This window comes from Aquarana catesbeiana, linkage group LG12 (assembly GCF_042186555.1).
Source record: "Aquarana catesbeiana isolate 2022-GZ linkage group LG12, ASM4218655v1, whole genome shotgun sequence".
NCBI lineage: Eukaryota > Metazoa > Chordata > Amphibia > Anura > Ranidae > Aquarana > Aquarana catesbeiana.
The window spans coordinates 5,514,422-5,535,297 of record NC_133335.1 but is presented as its reverse complement, the minus strand read 5'-3'; the positions used below and the strand labels follow the sequence as shown (position 1 = coordinate 5,535,297).

General features: G+C 50.4%; 1 protein-coding gene across 1 annotated transcript in view; it reads right to left on the bottom strand.

Moving 5' to 3' along the window:
• LOC141113847 (ATP-binding cassette sub-family A member 10-like) overlaps positions 1-20,876 on the bottom strand; it is a 95,638-nt gene that overhangs the window by 61,958 nt on the left and 12,804 nt on the right. Inside the window, exon 3 of the mRNA XM_073607167.1 lies at positions 3,607-3,711. Within this exon, the coding sequence (XP_073463268.1) occupies positions 3,607-3,711 (105 nt within the window). The remainder of the gene's footprint in view (positions 1-3,606; positions 3,712-20,876) is intronic.

The following is a 20,876-nucleotide window of genomic DNA, read 5'->3' as shown; positions in this document are numbered from 1 at the left end:
TAAGGAGGGCTCCACTGATGGGGACACAGAAGAATTCAAGAATCAAGAATTATAGATTGGGCAAAAGGAAATAAGGAAAAGCGATGGGTCAAAATGGACAACACGATTAGTAAAGTAGACATGAGTAAAGTAATTTGGATTCCTCCACCTTTTAGGAAACTTAGTTCTGAGGCACATATTATCACTAGATACACTTTAAAAATATTGGATAAATTGCATGAAAGGGAGAAATGGGAGTATAACTCCCCTTTGATCCCTTTGAAGGACACAGAATTTTTTGCACCAGGTATGGAGATTTGGAGTGGGAGATGGATCTTGCAAGAAGGAGCACAGCTTAAGGATGTTATGGAGAAGGGCAAACTTTGTTCTTTTCAGGACTTAAAAAATAAAAGCGACCTTATGACCCTTAATAGATGGCGATATCTTCAACTAAAACACTTCGTGGCAACACTCCCCCAACCTATTAGAACGATGGATAACCTACAACCGTTAGAGAAACTCTGTGTCGGTAAGGTAGGGAAGAAGGGGATTTCTAAGATCTATAGGGTATTGATGGATCTGAAGGGTACAGATATTCCAGTGTTTATCAAAAAATGGGAGACAGAATTAAATTCAAAACTTAAAAATGAGGAGGCTACAATTTTATTAAAGCGAGTCCATAAAACTTCAGTAAACTATAAGGTGTCTGAGTTAAACTATAAATGTTTGTCAAGATGGTACATTACCCCAGACAGAGCATCAAAGTATCAGAGCGAAACCTCACAATACTGCTGGAGGGGATGCAAAGAGCTGGGTACAATGGCACACATCTGGTGGCAATGCACAGAAATAAGGGAATTCTGGGATGAGATAAGGAAAATTATTAGTGAGATAACCCAAATAGTAGTCCCGGATGATCCATGGGCATGCCTATTTCATGGTTTCAGAATGCCAACCGAGTCATATCTGGGAACACTTATACCACAACTGTTGAACGCAGCAAAAAGCCTTATAGTAAGGCACTGGCAGGATAAAAACGGTCCAACATTACAAGAATGGTATGACATAACAAATGAAACCCAGAACTTAGAATATCTGAGATTCTTTGAGGAAATGGAAATGGAGGAGTATGAGGAAAAGTGGAAGGGCTGGCAAAGATTTAAAAGTTCAATAAGAGTAGTAGAGGTATTGGGGAGTTAATAGCTAATATAATCCCCGTGTAGTTAGCCTGAGATTGGTAAGAGGCAACAGGAGTGGTGTCCATTGGTGGTGTTGACCTAGCTAGTTTGGAGGCCCATGGATGAAAGATTTAAAGGACTCCGAAGAGGTGGGGGGGGGGGTGGGGGGGCGGAGGGGAGGGGAAGGGAAGGGGGTTTAAGTTAAGGGAGGCTTTAGATATGATCTTCTTGGCATTGTTGATGAGGGATGCTGCTGTGTTTCAAGCAATGAAGATTAAATCTAAATGATATCCGTAAAAACGGAGAGGAAAAAAAAAAAAAAGTAATAAATGCCACTATGATGTGAGTAACGGGTCGGGAAAGTATTGAACGGTAAAGTTGAAACTTATGCCCCCAAAAACGGACACTGATGTGGCAAAAAAAAAGAAAAAAAGAATGTTGAATAGTCTGGTGACACGGTCTACTTAATGCTTCTGGACACAGATGTAAGGAGGGGCTCCACTGATGGAGACACAGATGTAAGGAGGGGCTCCACTGATGGAGACACAGATGTAAGGAGGGACTCCACTGATGGGGACACAGATGTAAGGAGGACTCCACTGATGGGGACACAGATGTAAGGAGGGGCTCCACTGATGGGGACACAGATGTAAAGAGGGGCTCCACTGATGGAGACACAGATGTAAGGAGGGGCTCCACTGATGGGGACACAGATGTAAGGAGGGGCTCCACTGATGGGGACACAGATGTAAGGAGGGGCTCCACTGATGGAGACACAGATGTAAGGAGGGACTCAACTGATGGGGACACAGATGTAAGGAGGGGCTCCACTGATGGAGGCACAGATGTAAGGAGGGGCTCCACTGATGGGGACACAGATGTAAGGAGGGGCTCCACTGATGGGGACACAGATGTAAGGAGGGACTCAACTGATGGAGGCACAGATATAAGGAGGGGCTCCACTGATGGAGGCACAGATGTAAGGAGGGACTCCGCTGATGGGGACACAGATGTAAGGAGAGGCTCAGCTGACGGGGACACAGATGTAAGGAGGGGCTCAGCTGACGGGGACACAGATGTAAGGAGGGGCTCCGCTGATGGGGACACAGATGTAAGGAGGGACTCCGCTGATGGAGACACAGATGTAAGGAGGGACTCCACTGACGGAGACACAGATGTAAGGAGGGGCTCCACTGATGGAGACACAGATGTAAGGAGGGGCTCCGCTGATGGGGGCACAGATGTAAGGAGGGACTCCGCTGATGGAGACACAGATGTAAGGAGGGGCTCCCCTGATGGAGACACAGATGTAAGGAGGGACTCCGCTGATGGGGACACAGATGTAAGGAGGGACTCCGCTGATGGGGACACAGATGTAAGGAGGGACTCCGCTGATGGAGACACAGATGTAAGGAAGGACTCCGCTGAAGGGGACACAGATGTAAGGAGGGGCTCCGCTGATGGAGACACAGATGTAAGGAGGGACTCCGCTGATGGAGACACAGATGTAAGGAGGGACTCCGCTGATGGGACACAGATGTAAGGAGGGGCTCCGCTGATAGGGACACAGATGTAAGGAGGGGCTCCGCTGATGGGGACACAAATGTAAGGAGGGGCTCCGCATGATGGGGACACAGAAGTAAGGAGGGACTCCGCTGATAGGGACACAGATGTAAGGAGGGGCTCCGCTGATGGGGACACAGATATAAGGAGGGGCTCCCCTCATTGGGACACAGATGTGAGGAGCGCTCCACTGGTGGGGGCACCTTATGTAAGGAGGGACTCCGCTGGGGGCACCTGATGTAAGGAGAGACTCTGCTGGGGGCACCCAATGTAAGAACGGACTCCGCTGGGGGCACCTGATGTAAGGAGGGACTCTGCTGGGGGAACCTGATGCAAGGAGGGACTCTGCTGGGGGCACCTGATATAAGGAGGGACTCTGCTGGGAGCACCTGATGGCATCTGGTGGCAGGCGGCGTTGCAGGTGACACGCTCAGGGCTCCTACTGATTCTGCATTTTGGTGAGTTGAATAATTTTATTTTATATTTCAATGTAATAATAGAACTAATCATCCTGACACCATAACAACCATGGTGCCAGGATGATTGAAGCGCTAACACCAGGTGTTTGGAGTATCTTTATCTGCTGATTATTAAACTTTCTGGAATACACATATTTCTATTGTTGTGTAGGATCTGGGCCTGCTGTCCCTCCATCCCTCTCTCCCCTCCTCTCCCTCCATCCCTCATTCATCTCAGATGCTAACCACACCCCCTTTGAGCCACACCCCTTTATGCACGATCACTATTTAGCTGAAACCACGCCCATTTTCGCCAAGTGGGAGGGGTCAAAAAGGAAGGGCGAGGTCTGGCACCCCCCATCCTAAAACTTCACCAGCTGCCACTGCTGAGGCCCCATTGTCAAGTATCACTCACATTATTTACTTACCAGTATGACATAGCCCAGCCGCCTCCTTTGTACCAAAATGTTCTTCCACAGTAGAGCCAACGTCTGCTGGATGAGACTGGCCTCCCTCTGTGTCCTTTCAGTCATCTGCAACAGAGGATGTCAATACTGACCATTAGAAACAAGGTTTCACACAGGAGTTTGCATCTAAAGGTGCCCACATATACCAACTTGGTGTTCTGGAGAACCCATCTCTGCCAAATGATTTGTCTCCAAGCTAGGCCAGGTTTTGGTCACCAGGGTAGGCTATGTTTTGGTCACCAGCTTAGGCTGGATCTTGGTTGCTAGGCTGGGCCAGGACTTGGTCACCAGGCTGGGCCAGGTATTGGTTACCAGACTAGGTCAGGTCTTTTTTGGTCAATAGGCTAGGCTAGTTCTTGGTCATCAGCTTAGGCCAGGTCTTGTTTGTCAGGCTGGGCAGGATCGTGGTCACCAGCTAAAGCCAAGTTTTGGTTGCCAGGCTGCGCTGGATCTTGGTCACCAGCCTAGGGCAAGTCTTGGTTCCCAGGCTGGGCTGGATCTTAGTCACCATGGTAGGCCAGGACTTGGTCACCAGGCTAGACCAATTCTGGGTCTTGGTCACCAGGCTGGGCCAGGTTTTGATTATCAGGATGGGGCAAGTCTTGGTCCCCAGGCTAGGCCAGGTCTAGGTCATCAGAATAGGCCAGGTCTTGGTCAGCAGGGCTGGCCAGGTCTTGGTTGCCAGGGTAAGACAAGTCTTGGTCATCCAGCTTGGCCAGGTTTGGTCACCAGGCTGGATCAGGTTTTGTTTACAAGGTTGGGCCAAGTCTTGGTCACCAGGCTAGGCCAGGTCTTGGTCATCAAAATAGGCCAGGTCTTGGTCAGCAGGGCTGGCTAGGTCTTGGTTGCCAGGGTAAGCTAAGTCTTGGTCACACAGCCAGTCCAGGGCTTGGTCACCCGGCTAGGCCACATCTTGCAGACACAGAGTCTTTTCTCCATCCGAACATTCTCATATGTCTGTCAGCCAGTCCTGTAATTCAGACACTCCCTGCCATTTTGCCATAGCCAGGTCAGTGACCTTCCTTTTTCTGTGGGCATTTAAGGAACACCACTTGGGCACTGACCACAGACTGAAAAATTGAAGAGCAGGAGCACGCTGATGTCATCATTCCGTACTGTCAGCAGGTACCCAGTGTTAGATTAAAGCAATAGAACATCACTGGCTCACAGTGCTGGCCCTCCAGCAATATGATTTAAACACAAACTGCAGACTTTATTCCTGTCTCTGTCTCCTTGATGCTTACAACCTTCAATTTCTTGTACAAGTGTCACAAAGACAGGAAGTCAGGAAAAATCTCCATAGTGGGGTCAAAGACAGCAATAAATACCTGGCCAAAGTGTTCACTCATCCCCGGTCTACACTGGCTGGAGTTAGCCCTCAAGACATACTCAGGATGTATCTACAAATACAATTATTTGATTTCCTAAGTAATGCCTAGCTAGACTAATGGGCAATCTCTTCACCACTGACCCAGGACAACCAATCAGACAATTCTGTTATCTCTATGACTTTAAATGCAGCTTAGGAGCTCCCGCTCAGTCGCTCAAAATGCAGTGAGTTGGAAGCCGCTAGCAGGGCTGTCTTAATGAGTGGGCACACCTGGGCACTGCCCAGGGGCCCCTGCTGCATGGGGGGCCCCTGCACTTTCCCCAAAGCAGCTGGTCCATGCTGCCCCAAAATTGAGGGCCCCATGATGGCACTGAGAGTGATAGATACACAGGGGAGGCAGGCTGGCAGCGGGACGCCATGCTGTGCAGAACGATACCTATTGTTTCACAGCCAGGAGGGAGGGGCAGAGCCGGAGCACCAGTGATGCTCTGACCCCACCTTATGCAGCTTGAATGCACGGGACTCAAAGGCTGCGGGGTAGGAGCTGGAGTGGGAGCTGCTGTAGTCGGCAGCACTGAGAGCCCATCTGCGGAAGTGGCATTGTGGATGGTGTCATGGTGAACCCAGCTGTCCAGCACTGTTTGCACTGAAGGGCTTGGAATGCCTGGAGGGATGCTCCCTCCTCCGCCCCTCCTTCTGCCTGCTTTATTGGTATCGGTGAGTCCAGTGCTGGAGGTGGCCACATAGCCAAAAGTTCACATGCACTGTATCTTCACTGGAAAAGGGGGTACTACATGGATGGAATAATGGTGCTGGGGGATATCAAGGGTGTATGGGGCAAAATAATGCTGAGGGGGTATTTGGGGTGTATAGGGGGTAGCAATGCTTGGGGTAGCTTGGGTGGCTATAGTGCTAGAGGTATTAGAGATGTAGAGAGGCCACAGTGTAGGGGGTATCAGTGATGTAGTGGGGTCACAATACAAGGGGTATCTTATGGTATATGGTAACAGTGCTGGGGGGAATATCTGGGGTGTAGAGGGGTCAGAGTGCTGGGGGGATATCTGGGGTGTAGAGGGGTCAGAGTGCTGTGGGGATATCTGGGGTGTAGAGGGGTCAGAGTGCTGGGGGGATATCTGGGGTGTAGAGGGGTCAGAGTGCTGGGGGGATATCTGGGGTGTAGAGGGGTCAGAGTGCTGGGGGATATCTAGGGTGGAGTGGCGGGCTGTGCATTAAGGGTGCACGGGCGCCGCCCCCTCTTTCCTGCCACCCCCTCTGTGCACTATGCATTGCATGAATCTATCCATGGCCGCTGCGGCCTCCCCCCATTCAGGCACCTGGCCCCTTTTCGGGCACCTGAATTACAGCGGTGGGGGGGGGGGTGTTGAAGCACCTGATTAGAGCCATAGGCTCTAATAGGCACCAAAAATGATGACTAGCTGTGTTAGAAAAGCGAATGAATATTCACTTTCCTAACACAGAACTGCCTCTCCGCCAATCAGGTGCTCGGGTCTGTTACCTGTCACCTGGTTGGCTGAAACGACAGGCGCCGCTATTGGACACCTAACAGGAGGAGAGGACGGGAGTCGGGAGATGAGGACGGCAAGAGACGCTGGCTTGAAGGACCCGGCTCGACACCGTCACCCGCTGCCCCACCAAGACAGGGTAAGTGCCAGCCAGAAGGTGAGCGGCGGGGGGGTCACACTGGCGGCATTCGATGGCGTAGTGGCAGCATTTAATGGGCACACTGGCAGCATTTGATGGCACAGTAGCAGCATTTGATGGCACAGTGGCTCGTTTGATGGGCACAGTGGCTCGTTTGATATGCACAGTGGCTGTGTTTGATGTGCACAGTGGCTGTGTTCGATAGGCACAGTGGATGTGTTTGATAGGCACAGTGGCTTGTTTGATGGGCACAGTGGCTGTGTTTGATGTGCACAGTGGCTCGTTTGATGGGCACAGTGGCTCGTTTGATATGCACAGTGGCTGTGTTTGATGTGCACAGTGGCTGTGTTCGATAGGCACAGTGGATGTGTTTGATAGGCACAGTGGCTTGTTTGATGTGCACAGTGGCTGTGTTTGATGGGCACAGCGGCTCATTTGATGTGCACAGTGGCTGTGTTTGATGGGCACAGTGGCAGCATTTGATGGGCACAGCGGCTCATTTGATGTGCACAGTGGCTGTGTTTGATGGACACAGTGGCAGCATTTGATGGGCACAGTGGCTCGTTTAATGTGCACAGCGGCTCATTTGATGTGCACAGTGGCTGTGTTTGATGGGCACAGTTAGGCTGCAATTGATGTTTTTTTTTCAGAATTTTTCAGTTTGTTTGCGTCCCCCCAAAAATTTCTGGTCAAGTCATTATGAAGTAAAAGCAGCCACAGCTCGCTCCATCAGAAGCCATGCCGAACGCATTTCGCCCCACCCTTGGGGTTTAATCATGGAGGTACCTTAAGCCCTAGGAATGGGACAAACCACGTTGGGGGAATGGTTTCTTATGGAGTGAGTGGGGGCTGCTTTACTTCATAATGACATGGCCGGTGTCACGTACCTGGAGATGGAGCTTGGCATTGAGAGGAAGGAGATCTCTTAAACCTCCGGCCTGGCACCCCTGATAAAGAAAACAGGAGGCACGGAAGCCTGGAGTGGCATGAGTGCCTAGAAGTTCAGATTGTGAAGGCTGCAGATGAGGGGTCTGTGCGTACTTCAATGCAGGCTGGATCGTGATGCAGGGCAGCAGGTAGCTGGCAGGCTGGCAGGTCACAGGCAGCAGGTACTTGGTAGACTGGCAGGTGGCAGACAGCAGGTACTTGGTAGGTAGCAGACAGCAGGTACTTGGCAGGCTGGCAGGTAGCAGACAGCAGGTACTTGGCAGGCTGGCAGGTCACAGGCAGCAGGTACTTGGCAGGCTGGCAGACAGCAGGTACTTGGCAGGCTGACAGGTAGCAGACAGCAGGTACTTGGCAGGCTGGCAGGTCACAGGCAGCAGGTACTTGGCAGGCTGGCAGGTCACAGGCAGCGGGTATAAGGAGGGCAGAGCAGGGTCAGGCAAGCCGGGTCAGTCAGGAGCACGTCAGGAACATAGCAGTAGGCAGCAGAGTAGTCAGATTCAGGCTGGAGTTGGAAATGGCAAGCAGACAGAGGGATCAAGCACAGACATGGTCGAAGAGCAAGCCAGGGGTCGGTTCAGGTAGAGTAAAAGCGTGGTCAGGTGGATCAGAACGCCAACAGGAGATCAAACATAAGAAGCCAATAGCAGAACGCTGTAAATCTGTAAACCATAAGTAAGGTCCTAGCGCAGCAGAGTGTTCATATAGCCCACTTGGTGCCACTCTAGTGGCAGGCGTGCATGCTAGGGATGAGCCGAACACCCCCCTGTTTGGTTCGCACCAGAACATGCGAACAGGCAAAAAATTTGTTCGAACACGCGAACACTGTTAAAGTCTACGGGACTCGAAGATGAATAATCAAAAGTGCTAATTTTAAAGGCTTATATGCATGGTATTGTCATAAAAAGTGTTTGGGGACCTGGATCCTGGCCAGGGGACATGGATCAATGCAAATAAAAGTTTTAAAAACGGCAGTTTTTTCTGGAGCAGTGATTTTAATAATGCTTAAAGTGAAACAATAAAAGTGTAATATTCCTTTAAATTTCGTACCTGGGGGGTGTCTATAGTATACCTGTAAAGGGGCGCATGTTTCCCGTGTTTAGAACAGTCTGACAGCAAAATGACATTTCAGAGGAAAAAAGTCATTTAAAACTACTTGCGGCTATTAATGAATTGTCGGTCCGACAATACATATAAAAGTTCATTGATAAAAATGGCATGGGAATTCCCCACAGGAGAACCCCGAACAAAAATTTTTAAAAAAAATAGCGTGGGGGTCCCCCTAAATTCTATACCAGGCCCTTCAGGTCTGGTATGGATATTAAGGGGGACCCCGGCCAAAATTAAAAAAAAAATGGTATGGGGTCCCCCCAAAAATACATACTAGACCCTTATCCGAGCACGCAACCTGACAGGCCGCAGGAAAATAGGGGGGACAAGAGAGCGCCCCCCCCTCCTGAACAGTACCAGTCCACATGCCCTCAACATTGGGAGGGTGCTTTGGGGTAGCCCACCAAAGCACCTTATCCCCATGTTGATGGGGACAAGGGCCTCATCCCCACAACCCTTGCCCGGTGGTTGTGGAGGTCTGCGGGCGGGGGGGCTTATCGGAATCTGGAAGCCCCCTTTAACAAGGGGACCCCCAGATCCCACCCCCCCGTGTGAAATGGTAGGGGGGTACCCCTACCATTTCACAAAAAAAGTGTCAAAAATGTTAAAAATGACAAGAGACAGTTTTTGACAATTCCTTTATTTAAAGTCTTCTTCTTTTCCATCTTCTTTCTTCTATCTTCTTTCTTCTATGTTCCTTTGGTTTCTTCCTCCATCTTCTTCTTCCTCTGGTTCTTCCACCGATCCTCTGCTTCTTGCTCCGGTATTCTCATCTGGCATCTTCCTCCGCGGCATCTTCCCTTCTTCATTCTCGGGCCACTCCGCATCCATGATGCAAGGCTCCCGCTGTGTAACGCTTCTCGCCTTCTGACACTTCTTAAATGATGGAGGGCGGGGCCACCTGGTGACCCCGCCCCCCTCTGACGCACAGGGACTTGATGGGGACTTCCCTGTGGCATACCCCATGATGTCAACGGGGGGCGGAATCACCTGTTACGTAACGGGTGATCCCGCCCCCTCTGACGTCACGGGGAAATCCTCAAGGAAGTCCCCGTCAAGTCCTCGTGCATCAGAGGGGGGTTGGGTCACAGGTGGTCCCGCCCTCCCTTATTTATGAACCGTCAGAAGACGAGAAGTGTCACACAGCGGGAGCCTCCCATCATGGATGCGGAGCGGCCCTAGAACGAAGAAGGGAAGAAGACGCCGCCGAGGAAGATGCCAGACGAGAACACCGGAGCAAGAAGCAGAGGATCGGAGGAAGAAGAAAATGGAGGAAGAAACCGAAGGAAGATAGAAGAAAGAAGATAGAAGATTGAAGAAAGAAGAGAGAAGAAAGAAGATGGAAAAGAAGTAGACTTTAAATAAAGGAATTGTCAAAAACTGTCTCGTGTCATTTTTAACATTTTTGACACTTTTTTTGTGAAATGGTAGGGGTACTTTTGTACCCCCTTACCATTTCACACAGGGGGGGCCGGGATCTGGGGGTCCCCTTGTTAAAGGGGGCTTCCAGATTCCGATAAGCCCCCCCGCTCGCAGACCCCCACAACCACCGGGCAAGGGTTGTGGGGATGAGGCCCTTGTCCCCATCAACATGGTGACAAAGTGCTTTGGGGGGCTACACCAAAGCACCCTCCCAATGTTGAGGGCATGTGGCCTGGTATGGTTCAGGAGGGGGGTGCGCTCTCTCGTCCCCCCTCTTTTTCTGTGGCCTGCCAGGTTGCGTGCTCGGATGAGGGTCTGGTATGGATTTTTGGGGGGACCCCACACCATTTTTTTCCTTAATTTTGGCGTGGGGTTCCCCTTAAAATCCATACCAGACCTGAAGGGTCTGGTATGGATTTTGAGGGGGACCCCATGCCATTTCTTTTTATTTTGGCCGGGGTTCCCCTTAATATCCATACCAGACTTGAAGGGCCCGGTATGGAATTTAGGGGGACCCCCCACGCCATTTTTTTTTTAAATTTTGGTTCGGGGTTCCCCTGTGGGGAATTCCCATGCCGTTTTTATCAATGAACTTTTATGTGTATTGTCGGACCGGCAATTCATTAATAGCTGCGAGTAGTTTTAAATGACTTTTTTTCCCTTGAAATGTCATTTTGCTGTCAGACTGTTCTAAACACGGGAAACATGCGCCCCTTTTCAGGCATACTATAGACACCCCCCAGGTACGAAATTTAAAGGAATATTACACTTTTAGTATTTCACTTTAAGCATTATTAAAATCACTGCTCCCGAAAAAACGGCCTGTTTTAAAACTTTTTTTTGCATTGATACATGTTCCCTCGGGCAGGACCCAGGTCCCCAAATACTTTTTATGACAATACCATGCATATAAGCCTTTAAAATTAGCACTTTTGATTTCTCCCATAGACTTTTAAAGGGTGTTCCGTGGCTTTCGAATTTGCCGCGAACACCCCAAATTGTTTGCTGTTCAGTGAACTGGCGAACAGCTGATGTTCGAGTGGAACATGAGTTCGACTCGAACTCGAAGCTCATCCCTAGTGCATGCCGGCGCCCACACATCTGCGCATGCGCACAGGTCAGGCTAACAGGGATTCTCTGACCATGGGTTTGGCTAATAAGATTTCTCCATCTGTGGATTTGGCTAACAAATTCTCCACTGACACTTAACTATGTGCCTGGGCATATTTCTTCTTTCCTGACACTATGATAGGTGTGCAGCTGTGGGAATACACTTTTATTCCCATAGAATATTGTTCTCTTTCTTATATATCGCCCACAGTGGATAAATCCTTGTACACCCATCCATTTATTTCACTGCTGCTGCTCGACTTGGAAAAGTAGGTCCTCAAAAACCTTGGGAGATGTCAAAGTGACAAGGTACTCCTAACTAGGGATGAGACAAATACCCCCCAGTTCGGTTCGCACCAGAACTTGCGAACGGACCGAAAATTTGCACGAACGTTAGAACCCCATTGACGTCTATGGGACTCAAACGTTCAAAATCAAAAGTGCTCATTTTAAAGGCTAATTTGCATGGTATTGTCCTAAAAAGGGTTTGGGGACCCGGGTCCTGCCCCAGGGGACATGTATCAATGCAAAATAAACTTTTAAAAACGGCCGTTTTTTCGGGAGCAGTGATTTTAATGATGCTTAAAGTAAAAAAAAAAAAAGTGAAATATTCCTTTAAATATCGTACCTGGGGGGTGTAAAGTGGCGCGTGTTTCCTGTGCTTAGAACAGTCCCTGCACAAAATGTCATTTTTAAAGGAAAAAAAGTCATTTAAAACTGCTTGCGGTTTTAATGTAATGTCGGGTCCTGGCAATGTGGATGAAAATCAGTGAGACAAACAGCATGGGTACCCCCCAGTCCATTACCAGGCCCTTTGGGTCTTGTATGGATATTAAGGGGAACCCCGCACCTAAATTAAAAAAAGGAAAGGCATGGAGCCCCCAGGCCCTATATTCTCTGAACAGCAGTATACAGGCGGTGCAAACAAGACAGGGACTGTAGGTTTGTTGTTAAGTAGAATCTGTTTGTAATTTTGAACTGGTACATTTTTAACGTGTTTAGCTCCAGCCAAAAAATCTATTTTAAGCTTTTTGGAAAACATAGGGAAGGGTTATCACCCCTGTGACATTTGTTTTGCTGTCTGTGCTCCTCTTCAGAAGATTTCACCTCATTTTTTGTCCCAATGACAAATGTTTTTTGAAAATTTGGGGTTTTTTTGTGAAACAAGGATTGGTGATAAAGCATCAGTGGAAAGGAGAAAAGTTTTTCCCATATTAACTCTTACAGGAGAGAATTTCCCTTCCAAGGTTTAGATTTCATCTCACTTCCTGTTGTCTCCTTCCGTATGCAAGTAGGAGTCGTTTGTAAGTTGGATGTTTGAAAGTAGGGGCCTGCCCTATATACTCAGCAGAAATTTGGGCCTTAGGTGTTGTTGTGGCCACAACACTGTAAGCCCTCACAGGGCCCTGCTGTGAAATATTAGATCAAGAATTGTAATTACATGCCCCTGTTGAACAGGGGCAGAAAAATTGGGCCTTTGGTGGTGGTGGTGCTGGTGCCACAACACTGTAAGTCCTCACTCGCTCTTGGTGGGCGCAGAAACAGGCCCTGCTGTGAAATATTAGATCAAGAATTGTAATTACACGCCCCTGTTAAACAGGGGCTGAAAAATTGGGCCTTAGGCACTGGTGCCACAACACTGCAACCCCTCACAGATACTCTAGTTGGAACGCAGAAACGAGCCCTGCTGCAAAGTATTGCATCAAAAATTGTAATTACACGCCCCTGTTAAACAGGGGCTGAAAAATTGGGCCTTAGGCACTGGTGGTGGCGCCCAGAACCAAAAATGTTCTTACAGCTATCAGCGTGATCATTGAGGAGGAAGAGGATAATTACTCAGGATAGTCACTCAGCATCAGCATAGGCAGTCTTTGAAGGGATCTGAGATTTCCAAAAAAATTATTTGGTTACATCATCATCAGGTGCTTGGTAGCTGGTGGTGATCCAAGACTGATTCATTTTTATGAAGGTTGGTGGACAGACGCACCCTGTGATCGGTTACAAAGCCTCCAGCAGCACTGAATGTGCGTTCCGAAAGAACGCTGGATGCGGGACAGGCCAGTAGCTCAATTGCATACTGTGCAAGCTCTGGCCAGTGATCCATCCTCAAGACCCAGTAACCCAGAGGATTTTCGGGGAAAGGTGTCCAAGTCAGATCTTGCCCCTAGGTATTCCTGCACCATGTAAAACAGACGCTGGTGATGGTTGCTGGAACCGATCATACCTTGGGGCTGAGGACCAAAAAATTGTCTGAACGCATCGGTCAGACGGCCACCTTCTCCCCCGCTGTCACAAGAGACAAGTCGCCTCCGTTCGCCGGGCTGCGGGGCGCATGCGCAGTGGGCTGTTGTTGAGACGTGCACCCGTTCGCGGCCTGATGGTGCGGCGCGCGCGGGTGCACGATGGTCCACGTGTGCGCGCCGTCGCCCATGCGGGTGCCCGGTAGCGCGTCACGCTGACACGCTCACCGGGAGGCTACTTCAGACGACACCAGCACCCAGTCGGGTTGCTGGTTTGTCGTCAGCTGTACCCTGCTCTGTGTTTGTTCCTGGTTCCTGATTCTCTGATACTTGATCCCTGCTTGTTAAACGACTACTCTCCTTGTCTGCCGGATACCCTGACCTCTGCTTGTTAAACGACCACTCTCCTTGTCTGCCGGATACCTTGATCTCTGCCTGTTCTAACGACCACTCTCCTTGTCTGCCGAATACTCTGATCTCTGCCTGTTCAAACGACCACTCTCCTTGTCTGCCGGATACCCTGATCTCTGCCTGTTTAAACGACCACTCTCCTTGTCTGCCGAATACCCTGACCTCTGCCTGTTATAAGACCACTCTCTCCACTGGCCTGATACCCCCTGATCTCTGCTGTCCGAAGGACTTTCCTATTTGCCGGTTTAATACCCCTTGACCTCTGTTTCCTGTACTATTAGGTACACCGGTCCTGCACGGTTCCGCCAGGAGGCTTCCCACAACCCAAGTGAACCTGAGCCTTCTCGCAGCAACTACCGGAGACCCGTGCCTCCGCGTGCTTCCGATCCCCTGTACCACCCTCGGGAGTTCGGATGCGCGTGGTCGTAAGGGCGAGCCACTCTCGGCATCTCGGCCTCGGTGAGTATTGACGTGACAGTACAAACCAGCCAGATGTCCAAGGCAGACAGAGCACGCTCCCCCTTGGAGATCCTATGCCAACAGGTCTCCACCCTGGCAGACTCTGTGCAGAGGCTACAGGAGGGATACACACAAATTGATAGCCGTCTCCAGCAACTGACGGGTCCACCCCCTTCTGCCGCCGCGGCTCCCGCACCTAGCAATGAAGGCCCGCTTCCTCAGGCTGCTGCCAGTCCTACAGTCGTAATGGCACTTCCGGAACCTAGGGTCCCCACACCGGAACGGTTCTCAGGGGACCGTAAAAATTTAGAGCTTTTAAGAATGCATGCACACTCTACTTTGCTCTGCAACCCCGAACCTTCGCATCAGAAGTGGTCAAGGTGGGATTTGCGATTTCTCTGTTGTCAGAAGAACCTCAGGCTTGGGCCCACGGCTTGATGGAATCAGGGAGTCAGGTGCTTAATACTATCGACACGTTCTTCGAAAGTATGTCGCAGCTTTATGATGACCCACAACGCATGGCTACGGCCGAAGCTATCCTGCACCACCTAGCTCAGGGAAGGAGACCAATTGAGGATTACATGGTGGAGTTCCGTAAATGGGCAGCCGACACTAACTGGAATGAGCCAGCTTTACGCTATCAGTACCGCCAAGGCCTGTCGGAGCTCCTCAAGGATGAGTTGGCCAGGATGGAGACCCCCGCATCTTTGGAGGAGTTAATTCAGGCAGCCACCAAACTAGATAGACGCTTGCGGGAACGTCGGTCAGAACGATTCCAAAACCCTCGCCCTGCGTGGACGGCTTCAAGACTCCAACCTATTCCAATATCATCACCTATAATAGCTGGGTCTACTACTCTTCCCGACTCCGAACCTATGCAGCTTGGTTTGGTACGGCCACCACTAACCTCAGAAGAGAGACAACGTAGACGGCAGTCCAACTTGTGTCTCTATTGCGGGGGAGCCGGTCACTTCCTGCGCAACTGCCCGATAAGGCCTAGTAAGTTCTTTCAGCCAAAATCAATGACTTACCAAGATAACAATACCCCTAAATCTTACGTCATGTTGTTTATCTCATTACAGCTACCGGAAGGGGAGTCCCGCCTGCCGGCGATCATTGATTCGGGTGCATGTAGCTGCTTTATGGATGCTGCCCTGGCCCGGAACCTGCATGTGCCCTTACAAACCAAAGCTCAACATCTACAGGTTCACTTGGCTGATGGGTCTCTTCCCAGCTCAGGTCCAATCACCCAAGAGACTCGACCCATTCTAGTGACTACTGATTCTGGGCACCAAGAGCTCCTACGCCTGGACCTTATTCATTCTCCTATGTTCCCAGTCATTTTAGGCCTACCCTGGCTACAGGCTCATGATCCTTTGAGTCAATGGAGTTCTAAGGTGGTCTCATTTCCTTCTTCTTACTGTTCTCAACACTGCCGTCCTTTGAAGCCCAAGATCTGTGCTACAATTTCAGCTCCTTCAGTTAACCTCCAACATGTTCCCCAGGAGTATTATGAGTTCCAGGAGGTCTTCAGCAAACAAATGGCCGATTGCCTCCCGCCACATCGACCGTATGACTGCCCAATCGATTTACTGCCAGGGTCAGAGATTCCATTTGGTCGCATATTTCCTCTTTCAGAAACGGAGCTGGAGGCTCTCAAACAATATATTGACGAAAATCTGGAAAAGGGGTTCATCCGTCCCTCATCCTCACCTGCCGGAGCGGGTATATTCTTTGTCGGGAAGAAGGACGGTTCCCTTAGATCCTGTGTGGATTACCGGCAGTTAAATAACATCACCATCAAGAATCGGTACCCATTACCGCTCATCCCAGAATTGTTCCAACGTTTCCGGTCAGCCAGAGTCTTTTCCAAATTAGATCTCCGGGGGGCATACAACCTTATCAGAATTAGGGCCGGAGACGAATGGAAGACGGCCTTCAGGTCCAGGTTCGGGCATTTTGAATACTTGGTGATGCCATTCGGGCTTTGTAATGCTCCGGCCACTTTTCAACACCTGGTGAACGACATTTTCCGCAAATACCTAGATGATTTCCTTGTGGTCTACTTGGATGATATCCTAATTTTCTCTTCTACACTTGAACTTCACAGGGGTCACGTCAGGACAGTTCTGGCCATTCTGAAACAACACAAACTCTACCTAAAAATGGAGAAGTGTGAGTTTGAAAAATCAGTCGTGCAATTCTTGGGGTTCATCATTTCGGCAAATGGGGTGGAGATGGATCCCCAAAAGATACAGGCTATCCAAGAGTGGCCAGCTACATCTGACAAAAAGGGAGTCCAACGATTTATAGAATTCGCTAACTTTTACCGGAAATTCATCGTTGGATTCTCCACTATAGTGGCACCCATCACTCAACTAACCCGCCGGCATGGCTCATTCCAGTGGTCCCAAGCAGCACAGGGAGCTTTCGTGAAACTAAAGGATCTGTTCAGTTCCGCTCCCATTCTCCGGCATCCTGATCCTTCTCAACCGTTCGTATTAGAAGTGGACGCATCAGAAATAGCCACAGGAGCAATCCTTTCTCAAAGACAAGGACCCAAAGCCATCTTACATCCAGTTGCATTTGCTTCCCGAAGACTCAGTGCAGCAGAATTAAATTATGATGTAGGTGACAGGGAGCTGCTGGCCATAAAATTTGCCCTGGAGGAATGGAGGTATTTACTTGAGGGGGCACTCCATCCAGTGATGATCTTCACAGATCACAAGAACCTTGAATACCTCCGAACAGCAAAACGACTCAAACCCAGACAAGCTCGTTGGGCCTTATTCTTTTCGCGCTTCAATTTCCACATTTCTTATAGACCTGGTGTAAAGAATGGGAAGGCAGACGCCCTTTCCCGGATGTTCTCAGCAGACCTCCAGACTTCGGAACCAAGCACGATTCTTGCACCTCAAAATTTCCTCGGGTTGGCACAGACAGACTTAGTGTCCTCCATCAAGATTTCGTCCAATACATGTACGGACCCAGAGGTACAGTCTCTGAAGAAAGATGGAGGTCTCTTTTGGATCCGGGGCAAAATTTTTGTACCTCAACGAACTCGGTTAACAACCCTCAAAATGTGCCACGACCATAAGTTGGCCGGCCACTTCGGGGTTAGGAAAACAGCTGACCTGATCTCTCGCTCCTTCTGGTGGCCGGGTTGGAGACGGGATTGCAGGGAGTATGTGGCCTCTTGTCCCCCGTGTCAACGGAACAAGGGCCAAAACACCAGATCCTGGGGTTTACTTAAACCACTACCTATTCCAGAATGACCGTGGTCTGACGTATCTGTAGATTTCATCGTGGATCTGCCGGCCTCAGAAGGCTACACTACTATTTTTGTTGTGGTCGACTGTCTATCTAAGATGGCCCACTTTTTGCCCATGGAAGGTACCCCTTCTGCAGTAGAGACAGCCAATATCTTCCTGAAAGAGGTCATAAGACTTCACGGTGTACCAAGGAGTATAGTGTCTGACAGAGGCGTGCAATTCACGTCCAAATTCTGGAAGGAACTCTGTAAAGCCTTGGATATTAAAGTGTGCCTCTCGTCAGCCTACCACCCTCAGAGCAACGGCCAAACGGAGAGAACAAATCAAACCTTAGAGCAATACCTCCGTTGTTTCTGTTCGGGATCCCAGGATGATTGGGCAAAACTTCTTCCATATGCAGAGTTCGCGTATAATAACTCAATTCACGCGGCTACCAACCAAATGCCTTTCTGGGCCAACTGCGGATTTCATCCCACTTTTCTGACTAATGACATTCCCGAAATAGCAGTCCCTGCAGTGCATGACAGAATAACATCCTTGCAGACTAACTTCCAGAAAATCCAAAACATGTTACAAAAGGCTCAAAAGGCCTACAAGGAGCAGTATGACCAAGGTAGGAAGGAAAACCCAACATTTAATATAGGGGAAGAAGTCTGGTTGTCCACCTCTAACCTCAAGCTACAGTTGCCATCCCGAAAATTGGGACCTAAATTCATTGGCCCTTTTCCTATCAAAAGGATCATCAATCCTGTGGCCATGGAACTAGCTCTGCCTAAAACATACAAGATCCATCCTGTCTTCCACGTATCTCTGTTGAAGCCTGTTGTGTCCAGTCCTTTTCCAGAAAGAGGAGAGGTTCCTCCCCCACCAATCAGGGTGGATGGGGAGAACGAGTTCGAGGTGGAGGCCATCCTGGGTTGTAGAAAGAAGGGCAGGCAGCTACAGTACCTGATCCAATGGAAAGGATACCCACCTGAGGACAATTCTTGGGAGCCCGCAAGGAATCTACATGCTCCTCGCTTAATTCAAACCTTTCATCGAGACCATCCGGAGTTGATGTCTAGCTTGGGCGTCCAGTGTCCGCCCTTAGGAGGGGGGGCACTGTCACGAGAGACAAGTCGCCTCCGTTCGCCGGGGTGCGGGGCGCATGCGCAGTGGGCTGTTGTTGAGACGTGCACCCGTTCGCGGCCTGATGGTGCGGCGCGCGCGGGTGCACGGCGGTCCACGTGTGCGCGCCGTCGCCCGTGCAGGTGCCCGGTAGCGCATCACGCTCACCGGGAGGCTACTTCAGACGACACCAGCACCCAGTCGGGTTGCTGGTTTGTCGTCAGCTGTACCCTGCTCTGTGTTTGTTCCTGGTTCCTGATTCTCTGATACTTGATCCCTGCTTGTTAAACGACTACTCTCCTTGTCTGCCGGATACCCTGACCTCTGCTTGTTAAACGACCACTCTCCTTGTCTGCCGGATACCCTGATCTCTGCCTGTTCTAACGACCACTCTCCTTGTCTGCCGGATACTCTGATCTCTGCCTGTTCAAACGACCACTCTCCTTGTCTGCCGGATACCCTGATCTCTGCCTGTTTAAACGACCACTCTCCTTGTCTGCCGGATACCCTGACCTCTGCCTGTTATAAGACCACTCTCTCCGCTGGCCTGATACCCCCTGATCTCTGCTGTCCGAAGGACTTTCCTATTTGCCTGTTTAATACCCCTTGACCTCTGTTTCCTGTACTATTAGGTACACCGGTCCTGCACGGTTCCGCCAGGAGGCTTCCCACAACCCAAGTGAACCTGAGCCTTCTCGCAGCAACTACCGGAGACCCGTGCCTCCGCGTGCTTCCGATCCCCTGTACCACCCTCGGGGGTTCGGGTGCACGTGGTTGTAAGGGCGAGCCACTCTCGGCATCTCGGCCTCGGTGAGTATTGACGTGACACCCGCTCCTTCTTTGACTGACCGTAGCCTCAGCAACACGTTGTCCAGAAACAGGAGTTTGTAACCTCCCAGTCTCTGGGAACGTGTTGCAGAGACCTTTCTGCAAGGCCTCCTGAAGATGTTTCATCCTCTGCTCCCTCTGCGATGGCAAGATAAGGTCCGCAACCCTACCCTTGTAATGTGGATCAAGGACGGTTGCCAGCCAGTAACAATCCCCCTCCTTGATACCACGAATACGAGGATCCTTCCGCAGGTTTTGCAGGATCAGGGAGGCCATGCAGCGTAGGTTTTGCTGAGGCATTCGGTCCGGAGTCCTCTGGGTCACTAAGGACGACATGGTCCACAGCCACCTCCTCCCAGCCATGTACAAGTCCATGTGTTTCTTGGGACTGATCCCTTAAAGACTGCTGCTGATGCTGAGTGCCAGGCTCCACCTCCATACTGACACAATCCTCCTCCTCCTCCTCGTCCTCTTCCTGTGTGATCGGCGGGCACGCAAGAACACTGTCTGGATAAAGGGGGCCTTGAGAGCTAAGGAAGTCCTCCTCTTCCTGCCTCTGTTCTGCCTCAAGTGCCCTGCCCATTATTCCACGTAGCGCGGTGGACAAGGGGGACAGTGTCACTAATGCATGCACTGTCACTGCTCACATCCTCGTGGCCTCCTCAAATGGTGACAGGACAGTGCATGCATCCCTGATCATAGCCCACTGGCGTGGGGAAAAAAAACAAGCTCCCCTGACCCTGTCCTGGTGCCATAGTCGCACAGGTACTCATTGATGACCCTCTGCTGTATGTGCAGCCGCTGCAGCATGGCCAACGTTGAGTTCTACCTGGTGGGCATGTCACAGATTAGGCGGTTCTTGGGTAGGTTAAACTCCTTTTGGAGGTCTGCCAGCCGAGCACTGGCATTATGTGACCGGCGGAAATGCACATATACTTTCCTGGCCTGCCTCAGGACATCCTGTAAGCCCGGGTACCTGCCCAAGAACCGCTGCACCACCAAGTTAAGGACGTGAGCCAAACAGGGCACATGGGTCATTTGTCCCTGTCGGAGGCCAGAGAGGAGGTTGGTGCCATTGTCGCAAACCACCATTCCTGCCTTAAGTTGGCGTGGCGTCAAACAACTCTGAACCTGCCACTGCAGAGCAGACAGAACCTCTGCCCCAGTGTGGCTCCTGTCCCCCAAGCACACCAGCTCAAGTACAGCATGGCATCTTTTGGCCTGCATACTTGGGTAGCCCCTTGAACGGCTACAGTGCACCGCTGGTTCCAAGGACAAAGCACAGGAAGAGGCCATGGAGGAAGAAGAAGAGGAGGGGGTGGAGGAGAGAGGTGT